Source organism: Trachinotus anak, unplaced genomic scaffold (assembly GCF_046630095.1).
Source record: "Trachinotus anak isolate AG129_WGS33_773 ecotype Australia unplaced genomic scaffold, CSIRO_AGI_Tana_v1 ptg000003l, whole genome shotgun sequence".
Classification (NCBI taxonomy): domain Eukaryota; kingdom Metazoa; phylum Chordata; class Actinopteri; order Carangiformes; family Carangidae; genus Trachinotus; species Trachinotus anak.
In genome coordinates, this window is record NW_027273854.1 from 4016495 (window position 1) to 4030834 (window position 14340).

At 41.4% G+C, this 14340-nt stretch overlaps 1 protein-coding gene across 7 annotated transcripts in view; it reads left to right on the plus strand.

The window, feature by feature from the left end:
- slc1a9 (solute carrier family 1 member 9) overlaps window positions 1–13145 on the plus strand; it is a 31786-nt gene extending 18641 nt beyond the window's left edge. For all 7 annotated transcript variants that reach the window (XM_071467274.1, XM_071467301.1, XM_071467292.1 and 4 more), the window contains 8 exons: window positions 1184–1437; window positions 3482–3587; window positions 3724–3850; window positions 5770–6003; window positions 6819–7013; window positions 8934–9068; window positions 9218–9656; window positions 10794–13145. In XM_071467274.1, coding sequence (XP_071323375.1) covers window positions 1184–1437; window positions 3482–3587; window positions 3724–3850; window positions 5770–6003; window positions 6819–7013; window positions 8934–9068; window positions 9218–9656; window positions 10794–10970 — 1667 coding nt within the window. In that variant the 3' untranslated portion in view covers window positions 10971–13145. The remainder of the gene's footprint in view (window positions 1–1183; window positions 1438–3481; window positions 3588–3723; window positions 3851–5769; window positions 6004–6818; window positions 7014–8933; window positions 9069–9217; window positions 9657–10793) is intronic.
- Window positions 13146–14340: the final 1195 nt, after the last annotated feature.

The window sequence follows — 14340 nt, forward strand, 5'->3', positions numbered from 1 at the left end:
CAGTGATTGTGTGTTTTTAAAACTTATTTTGGGGCTGCGTCTCACTCTTGCAGCCACAAGCTCATTGTAGCCACAGTGTTTTGTGTTGAACAGCACCGTGCTTGGCAGGTGACTGGTTTACAGTGTATCTTGTGCTCTGAAAGACAAAAATTAGCATGTTCACCCAGGCGTGTTAGCATCAGTTGGAGCTGGAGCCAATAAATACTCCATCTACTGCAGAGTCATTTCACTCAGGTGTGAATGCTGATTGTACCCTTTAACATTACTAACAAAAGCTCAATATTAGCAGGTCTTAGCATTAAAATGTTACATCCCAACTAAAGTCAGTCTGTTAACATGCCAACTGCATATAAGTCAACATTCTTATGTTAGTCTTTAAGAGAGTTTTTTGAATGCTGGACCCAGAAGTAACCACAGTTCTTTGACAGTAATGATAACTAACTTAATTAACTGTACAGTGGTTAATACGGAAATGCTTAAGGTTACACACTAAATATCAGCATGTCAACTGTACATAACACTCTGACGTTAGCATTTCAAGAGCAGTTTTGAACCCAAGACAACTGACAGTACACATTGTTGTGGCTAACTAACCACTAAATCCAAAATAGGCCAGTTTATTGAGAAAAAAACAAAGAAAAAATGTGTGTACCCAAAGTCTGGGTTGACATTGACGCCCATGTTGTTGTACAAATTTAACTATTTGAATTTTATTTATGCATCTCTGAACCTGGAAACATGTAAAACATCATATCGATGAAATACCTATAAAATAGTCTCTGGTCTGCTTAGAAAGGAAATGATCACTGCATTTTAAATACTTATGTGCTGTAAATGTATTACACTAACATGCAAAACATTCACAGACATAGTCACTGAAACTAATCACCATGGGAGGCTGTACAAATGAAATTAAGTTTTCTTTAATGGGTTTGTCCATTGTTTTTATTTTATTTGTTAGAATATTTAACGGAAGACCATACAGATAAACTTTGTAACACAGGGAGAAACAAAGCAACAGATGTATATACAGTATATGCATACAGGGCAGGAACATGTGACCAGAATACTGCAAACTGTCAAACTTCCAGGAAAAAACACTTTCATTCCTTCTCTGGACATTTACAGTGATCGTTTTTATTTTTGGTGAATGCGGACACCGACGGCCATCTGTCTCTTTCAGGGCTTGCTGGTTTAGACGCCCGCTCCAGTGGCAGGATGGGTAGTAGAGCTATGGTGTACTACATGTCCACCACGGTAATCGCTGCCATTCTCGGGGTCATCCTGGTTTTGGGGATCCATCCGGGGAACCCCAAACTGAGGGGGGGTGCAGCGGGCACAGCCCCAAAGAGCCAGGAGGTCAGCAGTCTGGACGCCTTCCTCGACCTGATCCGAAACCTCTTCCCTGAGAACCTGGTGCAGGCCTGCTTCCAACAGGTACCTCTCTGGCTCTGGTTTTATTACTCTGGCCCTTTATTCAATCTTCATTTGTCTTTTATAAAAAATAGTTATTCACCAGCCTATCATTTCCAGAAAAGCTAAATGGTGTTTCAGAAGTTTTATCACTGTTGTAAAAATAAGTGTCTGTTTCTGTATCAGTTTTGGAAGCTTTTGGTCATGTCACACAACCTTCAAAGGCAGATTATCATGTTTTGAAGGTCACTCTTTAGCCGACATGGATGAGAAGTCTTGAAAATGTGAAGAAAATTTTAAAATTGAATTTGCAAATCCATAACAACCGACAGAACTGATGCTTACTGGGATAGGTAATAAAGGATATGAAAATTCTGCTACATAATGATCTGTTTATTTTTTATTCTCCGGGTTTTTGTTCTTCAGGCCTCATTAAAGTAAATCAAGAGGCTAATAAATGAAAAACACTCTTTGACTAAGCTGCTCACATCTCAAAGACCAAAGACATGCACCTTGTGATAGAGGGTCCCATGTAGATGTTGCTTTGTGTTAATGGTTCACTCGCAAAAAAGGTTTGGAACCACTGATATAAAGCTCCATAAGAGCTACTCAGTGTTTTGTCAGCAATTGCCAACAATTATTACACAAATTATAAGATTTTAAAGTTGCGTAAAATATTAGAAAATCTCCTCCAGGTTCTCTTGAAAGGTAAGTCAAGGTAGTAGTGAGTAGTTTGACAGAATGAAGGAACTGTGGGGAGACGTTAACGACTGGTGATTCTCTGGAGAGTCTAGTTGTCCTCCGAACTTCACACACAATGTTTTCTACATGTGTTAGTTAAGAGGGAGAGCGAAGGGATGATTTGATTCAAGGGGTTTCAGCTACAAAAAGACCAAAAGGCCAAGGCTGTCCCCTGTGCTTGTGTAGTCCTGGAGGTGTAAATATCCAGTTCCTTTTTTTTGTCAAGTCTTAGATGAGAGGATAGATGGCTCTCTCACGTCTGTTTAGGTCATATGTAGCTACCACCAGCAGCTTAACTTAGCAGAAAGACTGGAAACAGGTGGGAACAGCTAGCCTGGCTCTGACCAAAGGTAACAAAAGTCACATAACAGCATTTATGAAGTTTACTAATTAACCTGCGGGATCTGTGAGTGTGTGATCTTGTGTACGAGACTATTTCTTGCCCATGTTTACACAAACCAGACATAAAGTAGTGGCAGCAGTAGTCTGTTTACCACATCGATGTGAGAGTGGTGTTAATCCTCCCATCTAATTCTCATCACTTCCTGAAATATAAAACTATTCCTCCTAAAGATTTGGTTTTTAATTCTAATGCAAATACATGCAAAGCTCCTCAAAACTAAAACTATAACTTAAGACATGCCAAATACTTAATAATTCATAAAATTGGCAGATTCTTCAAAAATAATGCAAATCTGTGACTTGAATGTTTGAATTGGATGTCCAAATCTTCTCTGTGTTGTGCGTGTGTGTCTGAAGGATTAGAAGCAGTGTTTGTTTGACTGGGTGAGGCTCAGCTCTTCTGCCACTGCTAATCTCTTTACATCTGTAACGCCACATCTTCATTTACCACAGTTATGCATCTGCTGGTGAACAGGGAGCACTGCTGAGTATGAGCTTATAGAATCACTGTGCCTGTGGTGTCCTCTGTTTTCTCTCTTTGTCTTTCAGCCTTTCTGCACTTCTCTCTCTTTTCTGTCTCCATCTCTGTTTTACTGCCTCTTTTGTTTGGACTCATCTGGGATCCTTTGAAGTCATAAAGGGCATAATTGCTTTTGCAGGAATGAATCGTCCTTCACTTTTCAACCTTTTTAACCATCTTGTCATTCTTTTCTTTCTCTTTGTTGTCTTCATGTGAGAATCTCTTGTTCCCTCTTTTTTCTTTAAACACAAATCCTTAGTTTATTGTGCTGCTGCCAAGCTTTTGTTTGCTCACACACCATACGAGTTACAAAATCAGGGTTTTTCTCTGTGAAATGGAATCACGTCAATTCAGTTTTAGTTCGAACCCCCGATCCGTCTGAATATGGTTCTGTCCTCCCTCCAGGTTCAGACGGTGCTGAAGAAGGTGCCTGTTGCAGCACCGAACCAGACTGAGCCCATTTTAGTGAACAGAAAGAAACTGGAATACAAATGGGGCATGAACGTCCTGGGTGAGTTGATGACAGCGTGTGCTTCATGCTGTCCTTAATGCTTCCTTTAAAATTTCTGTCTTTTCATTTGCACTGAGAGTTTTTCTCTGCTGCATGCTGGAGTTTCCCCTGACGTGCTCCGTTGTGTCTTCTCAAGGCTTGATTGGCTTCTTCATCACCTTTGGGATCTGCATGGGCAGGATGGGCGAGCGGGGGAAGATCATGTGCGACTTCTTCAACATCCTCAATGAAATTATCATGACGATGGTTTCTTTGATCATGTGGTCAGTGTTTTGTTTTCTCCCGTGTGTGTTTGTGTCTGCAAGCACAACGTGTGTCTGTTTTTGCTCATGTTGGCCAATGGCTGCGCTGCTTTGACATTCTGGAGATACCACACAAGGAGGTGGGTGACGGTGATGGATAAGGTGAACGCTGTGTACGTGAGACAAATTGTGAGAGCAAGAAACAGGGTTCGACGAGGGAGACTGAAAAGGAGAGGAAGAGGGAGAAAGTGTGTTAGTGAAGGACACAGACAGATGGAAAGAGAGGGAGAGAGAGGGTTTCCCTGGGTCATATCGGAGTCTGTGGTATGCTGGGGAGTAGCAGGAGCCTGGGCCCAGAACAATGTTGTTGGTTCCCAGGGGAGGCGTGGTGGAAGATCTCCAAAATGTAATGGATCCACCAACGGCAGAGCAGCCACTTGGCAGCACAGCAGAAAGCAGATGCGGGCAGGAGGGACAGCGGGATGTGGAAAGATGCCTGTGAGAGCATGCCTTCAGAGAGCAGTGCACGCATTGAGGCTTCGCAGGACCCTGGCTAGTTGCGCAGAGAGTGAGGGTGTAGTGGCACTCAGAGCGGGGACGGGAAGGGAAGGGAAGGGGAGGGGAGGTGGGGGGGGCGGGTAGGCGGTTGGAAGAAAAACAGCAGGATGCTTGTCTTGCAGCTCTCCTAGGCCATCTACATGTGCAGCTGGACACCAAAGGAATTGTGTCCTTGTTCGTATCACTCAGTCAGTATAAACAGATTACTCATGGGCCTATGGAGCTAGCCAAACACAGAGTCCAGTGTATACAAAAACGTGTATCATACGAGGAACACATCCATCAGATCATATGTGCGGCATACTCCACCAAACAACTGTCAGCGAATGCCAGCGTCAGGGTTCAGCCTGCAGCTGACCTGAGAGAGCAGGCCGATGTCAGGATGAGACCTGCTTTGACTCGGACCAGGAAGAGCTTAAAGGGGAACACCGCGCTAATTCACATGTCCCGCAGCGGCCTGTGCTCATGAACAACTGCACATTTCAAAGCTGGAAACCAGAGATCCAAGAATGTGTCATGTCCTCAAGCGGAGAAAATGCCTCTTTTGACAATGAATGAAGATTGATTAGGTGTTGGTCCGACATCTCACACCGACACCAGGGAAAAAACAAATATTTTTTTCCTTCTTTGCTGGAAAAATGTATCCTAATTTTCAGCTCTGACGCTCATGTAGCAGGTCGAAAAAGATGATGGGGAAAGTCAGCAGCAGTAGATCTTCAACTTCCATTTTCACACTTCAAGCATAAACATTTTCTTGACAAGATTAAAATTAGATTACATCTTTTACACTTTTCCTGTGTTTTATTTGAAGTGTTGATTTCCATAAGAATGCAGGCTGTGTGCATTTCTCTGTGGACTGAGCTTTTTGGTACTTTCACAGTATTAAAATAGAACCTAGACCTGCTTTATAATGAAAAAAGGCATGGAAATCTCACTTTATACAATATGGGACCTTTAATTTTAGATTTGTTTGCAGCAATTAGTCAATTAATCGAACAGACAGAAAATTTATCTGCAACCATCTTGATAATTTTTTTATTGAAGCAAAAGCTTCTTTGGTTCTGAGTCTTGAAGACGTCACCTCGTGCTTTGGGGAACTGGGATGGCAGTTTTTGACCATTGTCTAATGTTTTATAGACCAAATAATTAATCAATCAATCAAAAGAATAAAACCACAGATGAATCGATAATTAAACATACATAAGAGTTTTTTGTGCAAGAATCTTATGTAAAAATGTTTATATCACAATAAATACATCATCAGCAGCAGATTCAAAGGCCTCATACAGTGAAAATGGAGCCTAATAGAAAATCAAACCACAGTTTGTTGAAACCATTTCAGTCCTGTCAGCTCTGATGTTTCTCCCTGACTCTGTGCTCAGGTATTCTCCTGTAGGCATCGCCTCTCTGATCGCGGGGAAGATTGCAGCCATTGGAGACCTGGAGGTGGTGGCCAGGCAGCTCGGCATGTACATGGTGACGGTCATTGTGGGCCTGGTGATCCACGGTGGCTTGATCCTACCTGCCATATTCTTCGGTATCACCAGAAAAAGCCCCTTTACTTTCTACTCTGGAATCTTCCAGGCTTGGATCACCGCTCTGGGCACTGCTAGCAGGTATGACAGACTGCAGGATGTGTGTGTGTGTGTGAGTGTGTGAGTGTGTGTGTGTATGGTGTGTGTGTGTGCAAGTTCTCTGTTTCAGCATGTGTTAACACATGTGTGTCACATGTTTCTTTTACAACATCTATTCCTCGGGCAGCTGCTGTAGTTACTGTGATTGATCGGCGTAGCCTGTTACTTGTTTTCAGCTTTTAGGGTAAATCTGAAAGGGCAAAAAGGCAAATTCTGTATTTACACAACCGAACTGACAAATCCGGACAGCAGCGCCAAATGTGTGGAAGCACAGGCTATCTCAGACTAGTCCATGTCACACAGATCCTGTGTTGTGAGCCTGTGGATTAGCCATCACCAGCCAAAGTGGCCCCGATGTGTCCCGCCCCGGCTTGGCTCGGCCAGCCTGGGATTCTGCGTTTCTGCTGAAACCAACTGTCATTTTGGCACATTACTGAGGCTTTAGTGAAAATGGGTAATCCTATCAACGTTTTCTCTAATTATATTATGACCCGAGCTTAGCGGGGCAGGGAATCAAATTCCTGTAATTCACATGTTGGGGGATTGCAACAGTGGCCTACACCAGCTGTTAGGAGGAGGCTGTCAGCCGAATCATATTTCTACTGCTTTTTTTTTTTTTTTTGTCTCTACCCCAAACATAACCCCCACACCACCCTCCTCACCTCTACACTTCTGTCTTTCACCACCTGTCCGCCTATTTTATGTCCTTCAGCAGACACTTTGCTCCTGTTCTTTGTACATCTGCACCTTCATTTTTTTTCTCTAACTCGTCATCTTGTGGCGCCTTCTGTTCTCAGTGCGGGGACGTTACCCGTCACCTTCCGCTGCCTGGAGGAAAACCTGAAGATTGATAAACGCGTGACTCGATTCGTGCTGCCCATAGGTGCCACCATTAACATGGACGGCACGGCGCTGTATGAGGCCGTGGCAGCCATCTTTATCGCCCAGATGAATGACATCAACCTGGACGGCGGACAGATTGTGACGGTCAGGTAAGGCCCGAAGCTGCACCGCTCTTTTTATTATTATTTATTATTTCAGCACAACAAAATCTAATTTGCCCCCAATTGTATTATTAACAGTTCACTACTTGGTTCACTTTTGCTCTGCACATATTATTTTTTTGATCTGATACAATTTACCACATGAAGTACATTGATATTTAGATGGTGAAAAATTACATGTAAAAGCTTGATAATACTCCTTTCATGGGGATTTTTGATATTTGGTCCGTGTGACAAGCTGTTTATTGTCCATTATTGTTGTTTACACCATCTGCTGAACAGTAAGCTGCAGTAGTGCCAGCCTGAAAGCCACATTATCACACAATATCAGCAGTTTTATTGGATTTTGTATAAATCTAGCAGTGAATAGGTAAAAGCAGAAGTATTTGGTTTAACTGTTGCAAGGGGCCACACACTGTGTAACTCCATATTTCTCATTGTAAACACGCATCAAAGCGACTAATCTAAACAGAATTCCAAAGACATATTCACGTGACTTACATCAATGTTAGGTAGTGAGTTGTATTGTGTGGAGATGAATAGCAGTCTAAAACTCTGCGTGAATGCAGCGAGACAATAAGGAGATATTCGCTTCTGAGGTTTCAGCAAAACATTTAAGTCTGATTGGAACCAGTCTACTTGGACCAGACGCTGCTTGTTGTGGCCGCGGGTTACAAATGACGTTGAGCACTTTGAAGTTGTTTATTGTAGATCTTTCATCAGTGGCTGTTTACCACCAAATTCCAAAACCTAATTTACAAAAGTTCTGTATGACTGTTGTGTCATCTGTGGCGAAATTGTTGTAAAATCAGATCCATATGTGTGTAGAGGTCTTGAACGCCCCACTGATGGTCTCAGCTGCGGTGAGGTGACATTTGGTGCTGCTGATTGTCAAAAACAATAGACATGTTACACAGAGCTCTGAGATCAGACGAACAACATCGTGCAGTAAAGATCATGGTTTAGAGCGGTGTCCAAACTGGCCTGCGGTCACATTGGGCACCAACAGGAACTGATAACTGAGCGTTAAAGATTTAGGTCCTGAAACATAAAGAGATTTTGTTTTGTCGTGGACAGAAGACCTGAAAGAACTTCTCTTCCCCATGTCCGTAATTCCTCCACACATACAATGAAAATACCAGGTTGCTGCTTTGTGACCTGATTCTGGAACTGTACACATAAACTTATACCGCACCTTGTATAAAGCTGAGGTTGTCCAGCAGAGGGTTGTTTTTTTTTCATTCCACAACTCACCTTCTTCAATTATCTGCATGTATGTCTGTGAAGGACAACGATAGAATATCTGAGTAATTCTATATGTAATTCTAAATGTATTATAACTGTCTAATAGTCAGTTATCATGCAAACTCATTCACAACATTTCATTCTAAAGCCAACTGGTATCCAGCAGCTTCAGGGCTCTTACACACAAGTTTATTGGGTTCATTGGCGGCCAGTCAGCTGAGAAAGTATGCTGAATCGGCAGCACTCAGTGAGGTCTCTGATTGCCTCTTCAGCCCAGTGAATCAGTGATTCCCATTATTAAACGTGGTTTCACCTCTGTCTTTTCTGGTATGGTCACAGTCTGACATCACCACAGTCTGTCAGTTTCTGACAATGATCCTTTGACTGAAACATTCATTTCTGGGTACATTTTTTTGTCTTTTGCTCATGGAATAAATGAACTCTTTTTGCATCTGAAAAGCCTTCTCTATGCTCTTTGTCAAGAGAGCAAAGCCTTACTCAATAGTTCAAGAGCGGCGCAAAGAAAGGTTCAACTTTATAGCACCAGTTTAAACTCTTTATCAGGCATGCTCTCAATTTAGAGTTTGGAAAAAAGAGGTAGTGGCATAAAATCTGAACGACTAAGCATTAAGATGGTTACACTTCCTTGTCTCTCCTCCGCAGTATGACCGCTACCCTGGCTAGTGTTGGAGCTGCCAGTATTCCCAGTGCTGGACTGGTGACCATGCTGCTGATCCTGACGGCTGTTGGCTTGCCCACCCAGGACATCAGTCTACTCATCGCTGTCGACTGGCTGCTGTGAGTCAGGTGTCTGATTGGTGGAGAGTAGTGAATGACGGTTTCAACTTCTGCTCAGGAGCATTTAAACATTTAAAATATTGGTGATATTCAGCTCTTGGTGGCTCTTCCATTTCAGTCACTGACACTGATACTGTTTGTCCACTCAGTGACAGAATGCGTACCTCCATCAATGTGGTGGGCGACTCTTTCGGTGCCGGGATCGTGGACCATTTGTCCAAGGCGGAGCTGACTGAACTTGACGCGGCGGAAATGCAAATGCTCCCGCCAGAGGAGGAGCTTGATTTCATTCCTCCGCCGCCGATCCTCACAGAGATGGACCTGGCCGACCCTCTCAAACCGCCTGAGCTGCCACCTCGCTCCCCTCGCCCACCCAAACAAAACCACCACAGCCACATCCTCTCCCAGTCCCACTCCATCACTTACTCCCCGTCCCGTTCTGTCCGATCTCCATCACCTCGTTCCATCCGTTCTCCTTCCCCGCGCTCCGTTTGCTCCCATTCTCCACGGCCTTTCCGTACTCATTCACCACGCCTCCTCCGCAGGACGGAGCCGGGCTACTGCGCCCTGCCCAGCCATGACAACCAGGTATCTGCCCACCACAGCTTCTTCCGTTTGTACTGTAATGCTTCAGACATAAAGCTACTTTAAATTTTCTCGGAAGATATTTTGAGATTGGTCTGATTGTTGAAGAACATACAGTGGACACTGAAATCATCCACGTGTCCTGAGGACATTCTCTTATTTACTGGAGATCCCCATGCAAATGCTTTAAGATACAAGATGATGAGTAATAGTAGACTTCATGGTAACTCTTTAGCAAACACTGTGTTGTATTTCAAAGGTCACCTTCTTGGAGGTCCACATTTCTGGACCAAATGCATCATAAAAGCTGACCAACACTTTGTGTCTGGAGGAAGCCTCTGAAATGTGACACAGCAGCCATTTAGATAGTTGCTGTGTCACTATTGTTGTTGTTGTCCAGAGAAAACCACATATCTGCTGACGGATTAAGTGGTCTGTACGGCTTAAGAATAATTCTTAGTGGGTTGGGTGTATGGATAGATACATAGATACTATAGATAGATAGATACTTAGATACAATAGAAACGTAGATACATAGATACGATAGATAGATCGATAGATAGATACATTAAATACATAGATAGATACATAGATACTATAGATAGATAGATAGATACTTAGATACAATAGAAACTTAGATACATAGATAGATAGATAGATAGATACATAGATAGATAGATATTATAGATAGATACATAGATAGATAGATAGATAGATAGATATTATAGATAGATAGATAAATACATAGATAGATAGATATTATAGATAGATAGATAGATACATAGCTATATAGATAGATACATAGATAGATAGATATTATAGATAGATAGATAGATAGATACATAGATAGATAGATATTATAGATAGATAGATAGATACATAGATAAATAGATATTATAGATAGATAGATACATAGATAGATAGATATTATAGATAGATAGATACATAGATACATAGATAGATAGATAGATAGATAGATACATAGATACATAGATAGATGCATGGATGATTTAAGTCCCTCTGTTGATGTAAAACCCTGGTGGATCCTTTAACAACAATTGTGTGTATTTGTAAAAGTTTGTCAGTTTGTTTAGGCCACAGCGTCGGCCTGATCTCCTCTGTGTGTCTTTGCCTCCTCAGATTCCCACACTGCCTCGCTGTTACAGAGAAAGAGACCGGGAACGAGAGCGACTGAGGCGCGAGAGTGAAACCGAGGAGGAGGAGGAGAGGGTTTTGGGTGAAGTAAGCGACGGCGAGGAGAGTGATGACACCGCTTATGATCGGAGGCACGCCATCCCGCCGGGCGACCTGCCATGACTTGGATTTTTACCACCACAGAGCTTCCCCATCAATTTGTTTTCGTTTTACGACAGCTTTTCCCACTTTAGCGCACCAAGACTCCAGTGGAGGTCCTCAGTGGGTTTCCAGCTGGTCACGTTGCCACTTCTTATATCTGTCTTGAGTTCACTCTTGGTCGACAGGACTGGTCAATAAGCTCACTTTGAGCATAATATTCATAGATATTAAAATTTTGCGATGACAACTCGCTGTAACATTCCAGAAACACCAGCCCTGAGGTTTCTGCTCTTTGGTTTGCTGCAACAGAGCTTAAATTGAGAGTTGTTTCCCTAGTTTACTCATCTCATTTCCTTTTTATAACTCTGTTACTGTGTTGATTTATCATTTTACAACCAAACTTTAAATGCTCCCATATGCCTGAAATTCTTTAAATTTGCCTGATACCAGAGAATTGTGCATCTGCTCTTGATGAGAAAAGTATGTTGCTGTTGTTACCAGCCTTTTAATGCACAACCACCAGTTATTAGTTGATCCTTTGCTCAACTCCTTCTCTTCTACTTTAGTTTCTTGGCAGGAAGTGAAAATTATTAAACTTAAAGGAATCATTTGACATTTTAGGACATATGATTATGCTAAGAAAAATGATATTACTGTCTGTGCAGTAAATGTGATGCCAGAGACAGTTAGCTTAGCTTAGCACAAAGACTGGAAATGGGGGAAACTCTGTCCAAATATAACAAAATCCATATCTCTTCTTATATCTCATTTGTTTAATCTGTACAAAAACAACAGTTCGCTATTTTTACAGGATATTTTGTGTCATCAGTGTAAATTTTGACACGTGATTTAGTGTTCATTTTAGTCTTAATCTTTTTATAAAAATGTGTATTAATCACAAGTGGTACAACTGATATATTTTATGTAGTAGAATAGGTGCAAGTGCAAAAATGCATATTTTATGGTTTTAGGACTCTATGTCAATGTGCTGCCTGCATCTCTTCATTGTTTGTCCCACCTGTTTTGTTGCTGCTGCTTCTAGTTTATTTCATAAACCTGTCTGTAAATGTCAGAAAACATTACTGACAGAGAAATAATGTGACTAACTACAAGAGGCTTTGTATTAATGGTAGTTCGACTTTTTTCCTAATCAGAACCTACGGTTGTGTAATACTGTAGGTCCATACTGGTCGTTGAATAAGTATTTGTATTAAAACAGTAATTAGTTCTTTTGTTGATCTTTCATATTATCGTTAAGTTTCAAAGTTTACTTTTAATTTATAGTCGTCTTCTCGTTGTGAAAAATCGTCAGTGAATATCTTTCGTCATAGTATTCGTGGACAAAATTAACACAGTGTGCTGCACTGCTTCTCGGTTGGGAGCGGTAACTTCCTGAAGCCTCCACTGCTCGACTGGACTCTTATCCAAGCCAAGAAATAGTCCAGCACGTACAGTAAATGTGCATAAATCCACACTACTCCTTTTTTTATACAGATTAAAAAAATGAGACATGACATGTTTATAAGTGAGCTTCAAAGGTGCTGGTCGATGGATTTTGTCTAACTGTTTCCCTCTGTTCCCAGTCTTTATGCTAAGCTAAGGTAAGCAGCAGCTGCTTGTAGCTTTATATTAATGTACAGACACGAGAGTGGTATCAAGCTAATGCTAGGCGAAAACACCAGCAGGTATATTTCCCAATATATCCAACCATTCCTTTAAATGACCTCAAGAATACAACAGGTTCATGTAAATGACAGAAACACACAACCAGCAGACATTATTTTTATAATTCTCTACCTTCTTGCATCTCTACATTTCCATTCTCAGTGCTCTTCTTGCACATCACCTCATTTTCCCCAACAGCAGTCACTTTTGATGTTAATATTGTCTATATTATCTATGGTTTGTATTTTTTGTTGTGGTCCGGTGTCAGAAATGACGAGTAATAGGCAAGATGCTGTTTTAATTTTGTTGTATGTTTAAATTTACTAGTTATTTTACTTTTATTCTCATTAATCATTTTAAGTTCTTAATTGCTGTAAAATAACTTCATCAGTCTCCTCTGTCCCACTGAATTGCCTTTCATTTTAAATGAAAAATGCCTCCCTACATCCTACATCCAAGTCTTAACTCAGATTCACAGGTCCAGGTTGTGTGTATATTGTATGTAATAAAATCTTAGAGATTTATTTAAAATAACTCTGTTGTTTAAGTAACAATCTGTGGGGGGGATTTGCACTCTTAAAGGGAACATGCGTCAGTGTTTGGTGTCTAAAGACAAAGGAAAAATCCTGCAGACAGAGATATTATTGGATAGAAAAGTTGCAACAGACACACAAACGAAAATGCACATATTACACAAGAGGCCGTGCTTACACATTGATGAGACAAAGACACACAGAGATACTAACACACTTAATCCTCTCAAAGAATAGTTAGAGATGGGAGAGGCAGGAGAGCGAGTGATGGGAGAGGCATCGGAGGGCGGCAGATGGCCAGAAAGACGTCAATCCTTTTCATTCTTCCCAGACAGCATAAGGGCACTGTGGGTAATTGCGAGCAGGACTGACGTTAGCTTGGGTCACTGCACGTCAGAGAGGAGAGCAGAGCGAAGCGGAGGGAAAAGGTGAAATGCAGCAGGTCACTGCTCGGCAGAAATCTGAGAATGTGACACGGTGTTGAAGTTTGTCTGAAATGTTGGTAAATTTAAATTAGTGTTGATTGACTGGATGATGAGGCTGACAGCCGTCTGTGGGATGAAGCTGTAATCTGTAGCATGAGAGAGAGCTGTCCCTCCAACACATGACATGGGGATATCACACCATCTGAGGCGACAGGGGGTCAGGAATTTAATCACTGCAGCTATCGAGAGGACTGTGTGTGTGTGTGTGTGTGTGTGTGTGTGTGAGTGAGGGGGTTGAGGGGGGTGAGGGGGGTTTTAAGGAACTACATCTGCCAACCCTGTCCATTTCCTTCACTTCAGCTGTACTCAAAACATATTCTTGAGTCTTTAGTTGCTATTGTTGATGAACATTTGGGACCAAACTGTTATTAATTAATTCAGTTGATATATTTATTTGATATTATGTAAATAAACTCTGTGTAGATTCATTTACTGGACCTCAAACTAAATACTTTTACAGATAAAGACAAATCTGATCACAGTAAACTGCTCAAACCAGACAAAAGTGTGTCAAACAACTTAAAAAATCTCTACAATAACTAATAACAATTTTCTTTTGATAAACTTCAAGAACAATAAGTGCTAAGAGGATTACATTGTAATCATATCAACTGAAATAACTTTCTTTCTGAGGATTAAAGGAAAATAAGTTTGAAGTCAATTTCAAGCCTTTTTCAAGACATTTCTGCTTGAAAATAAAATTGGATT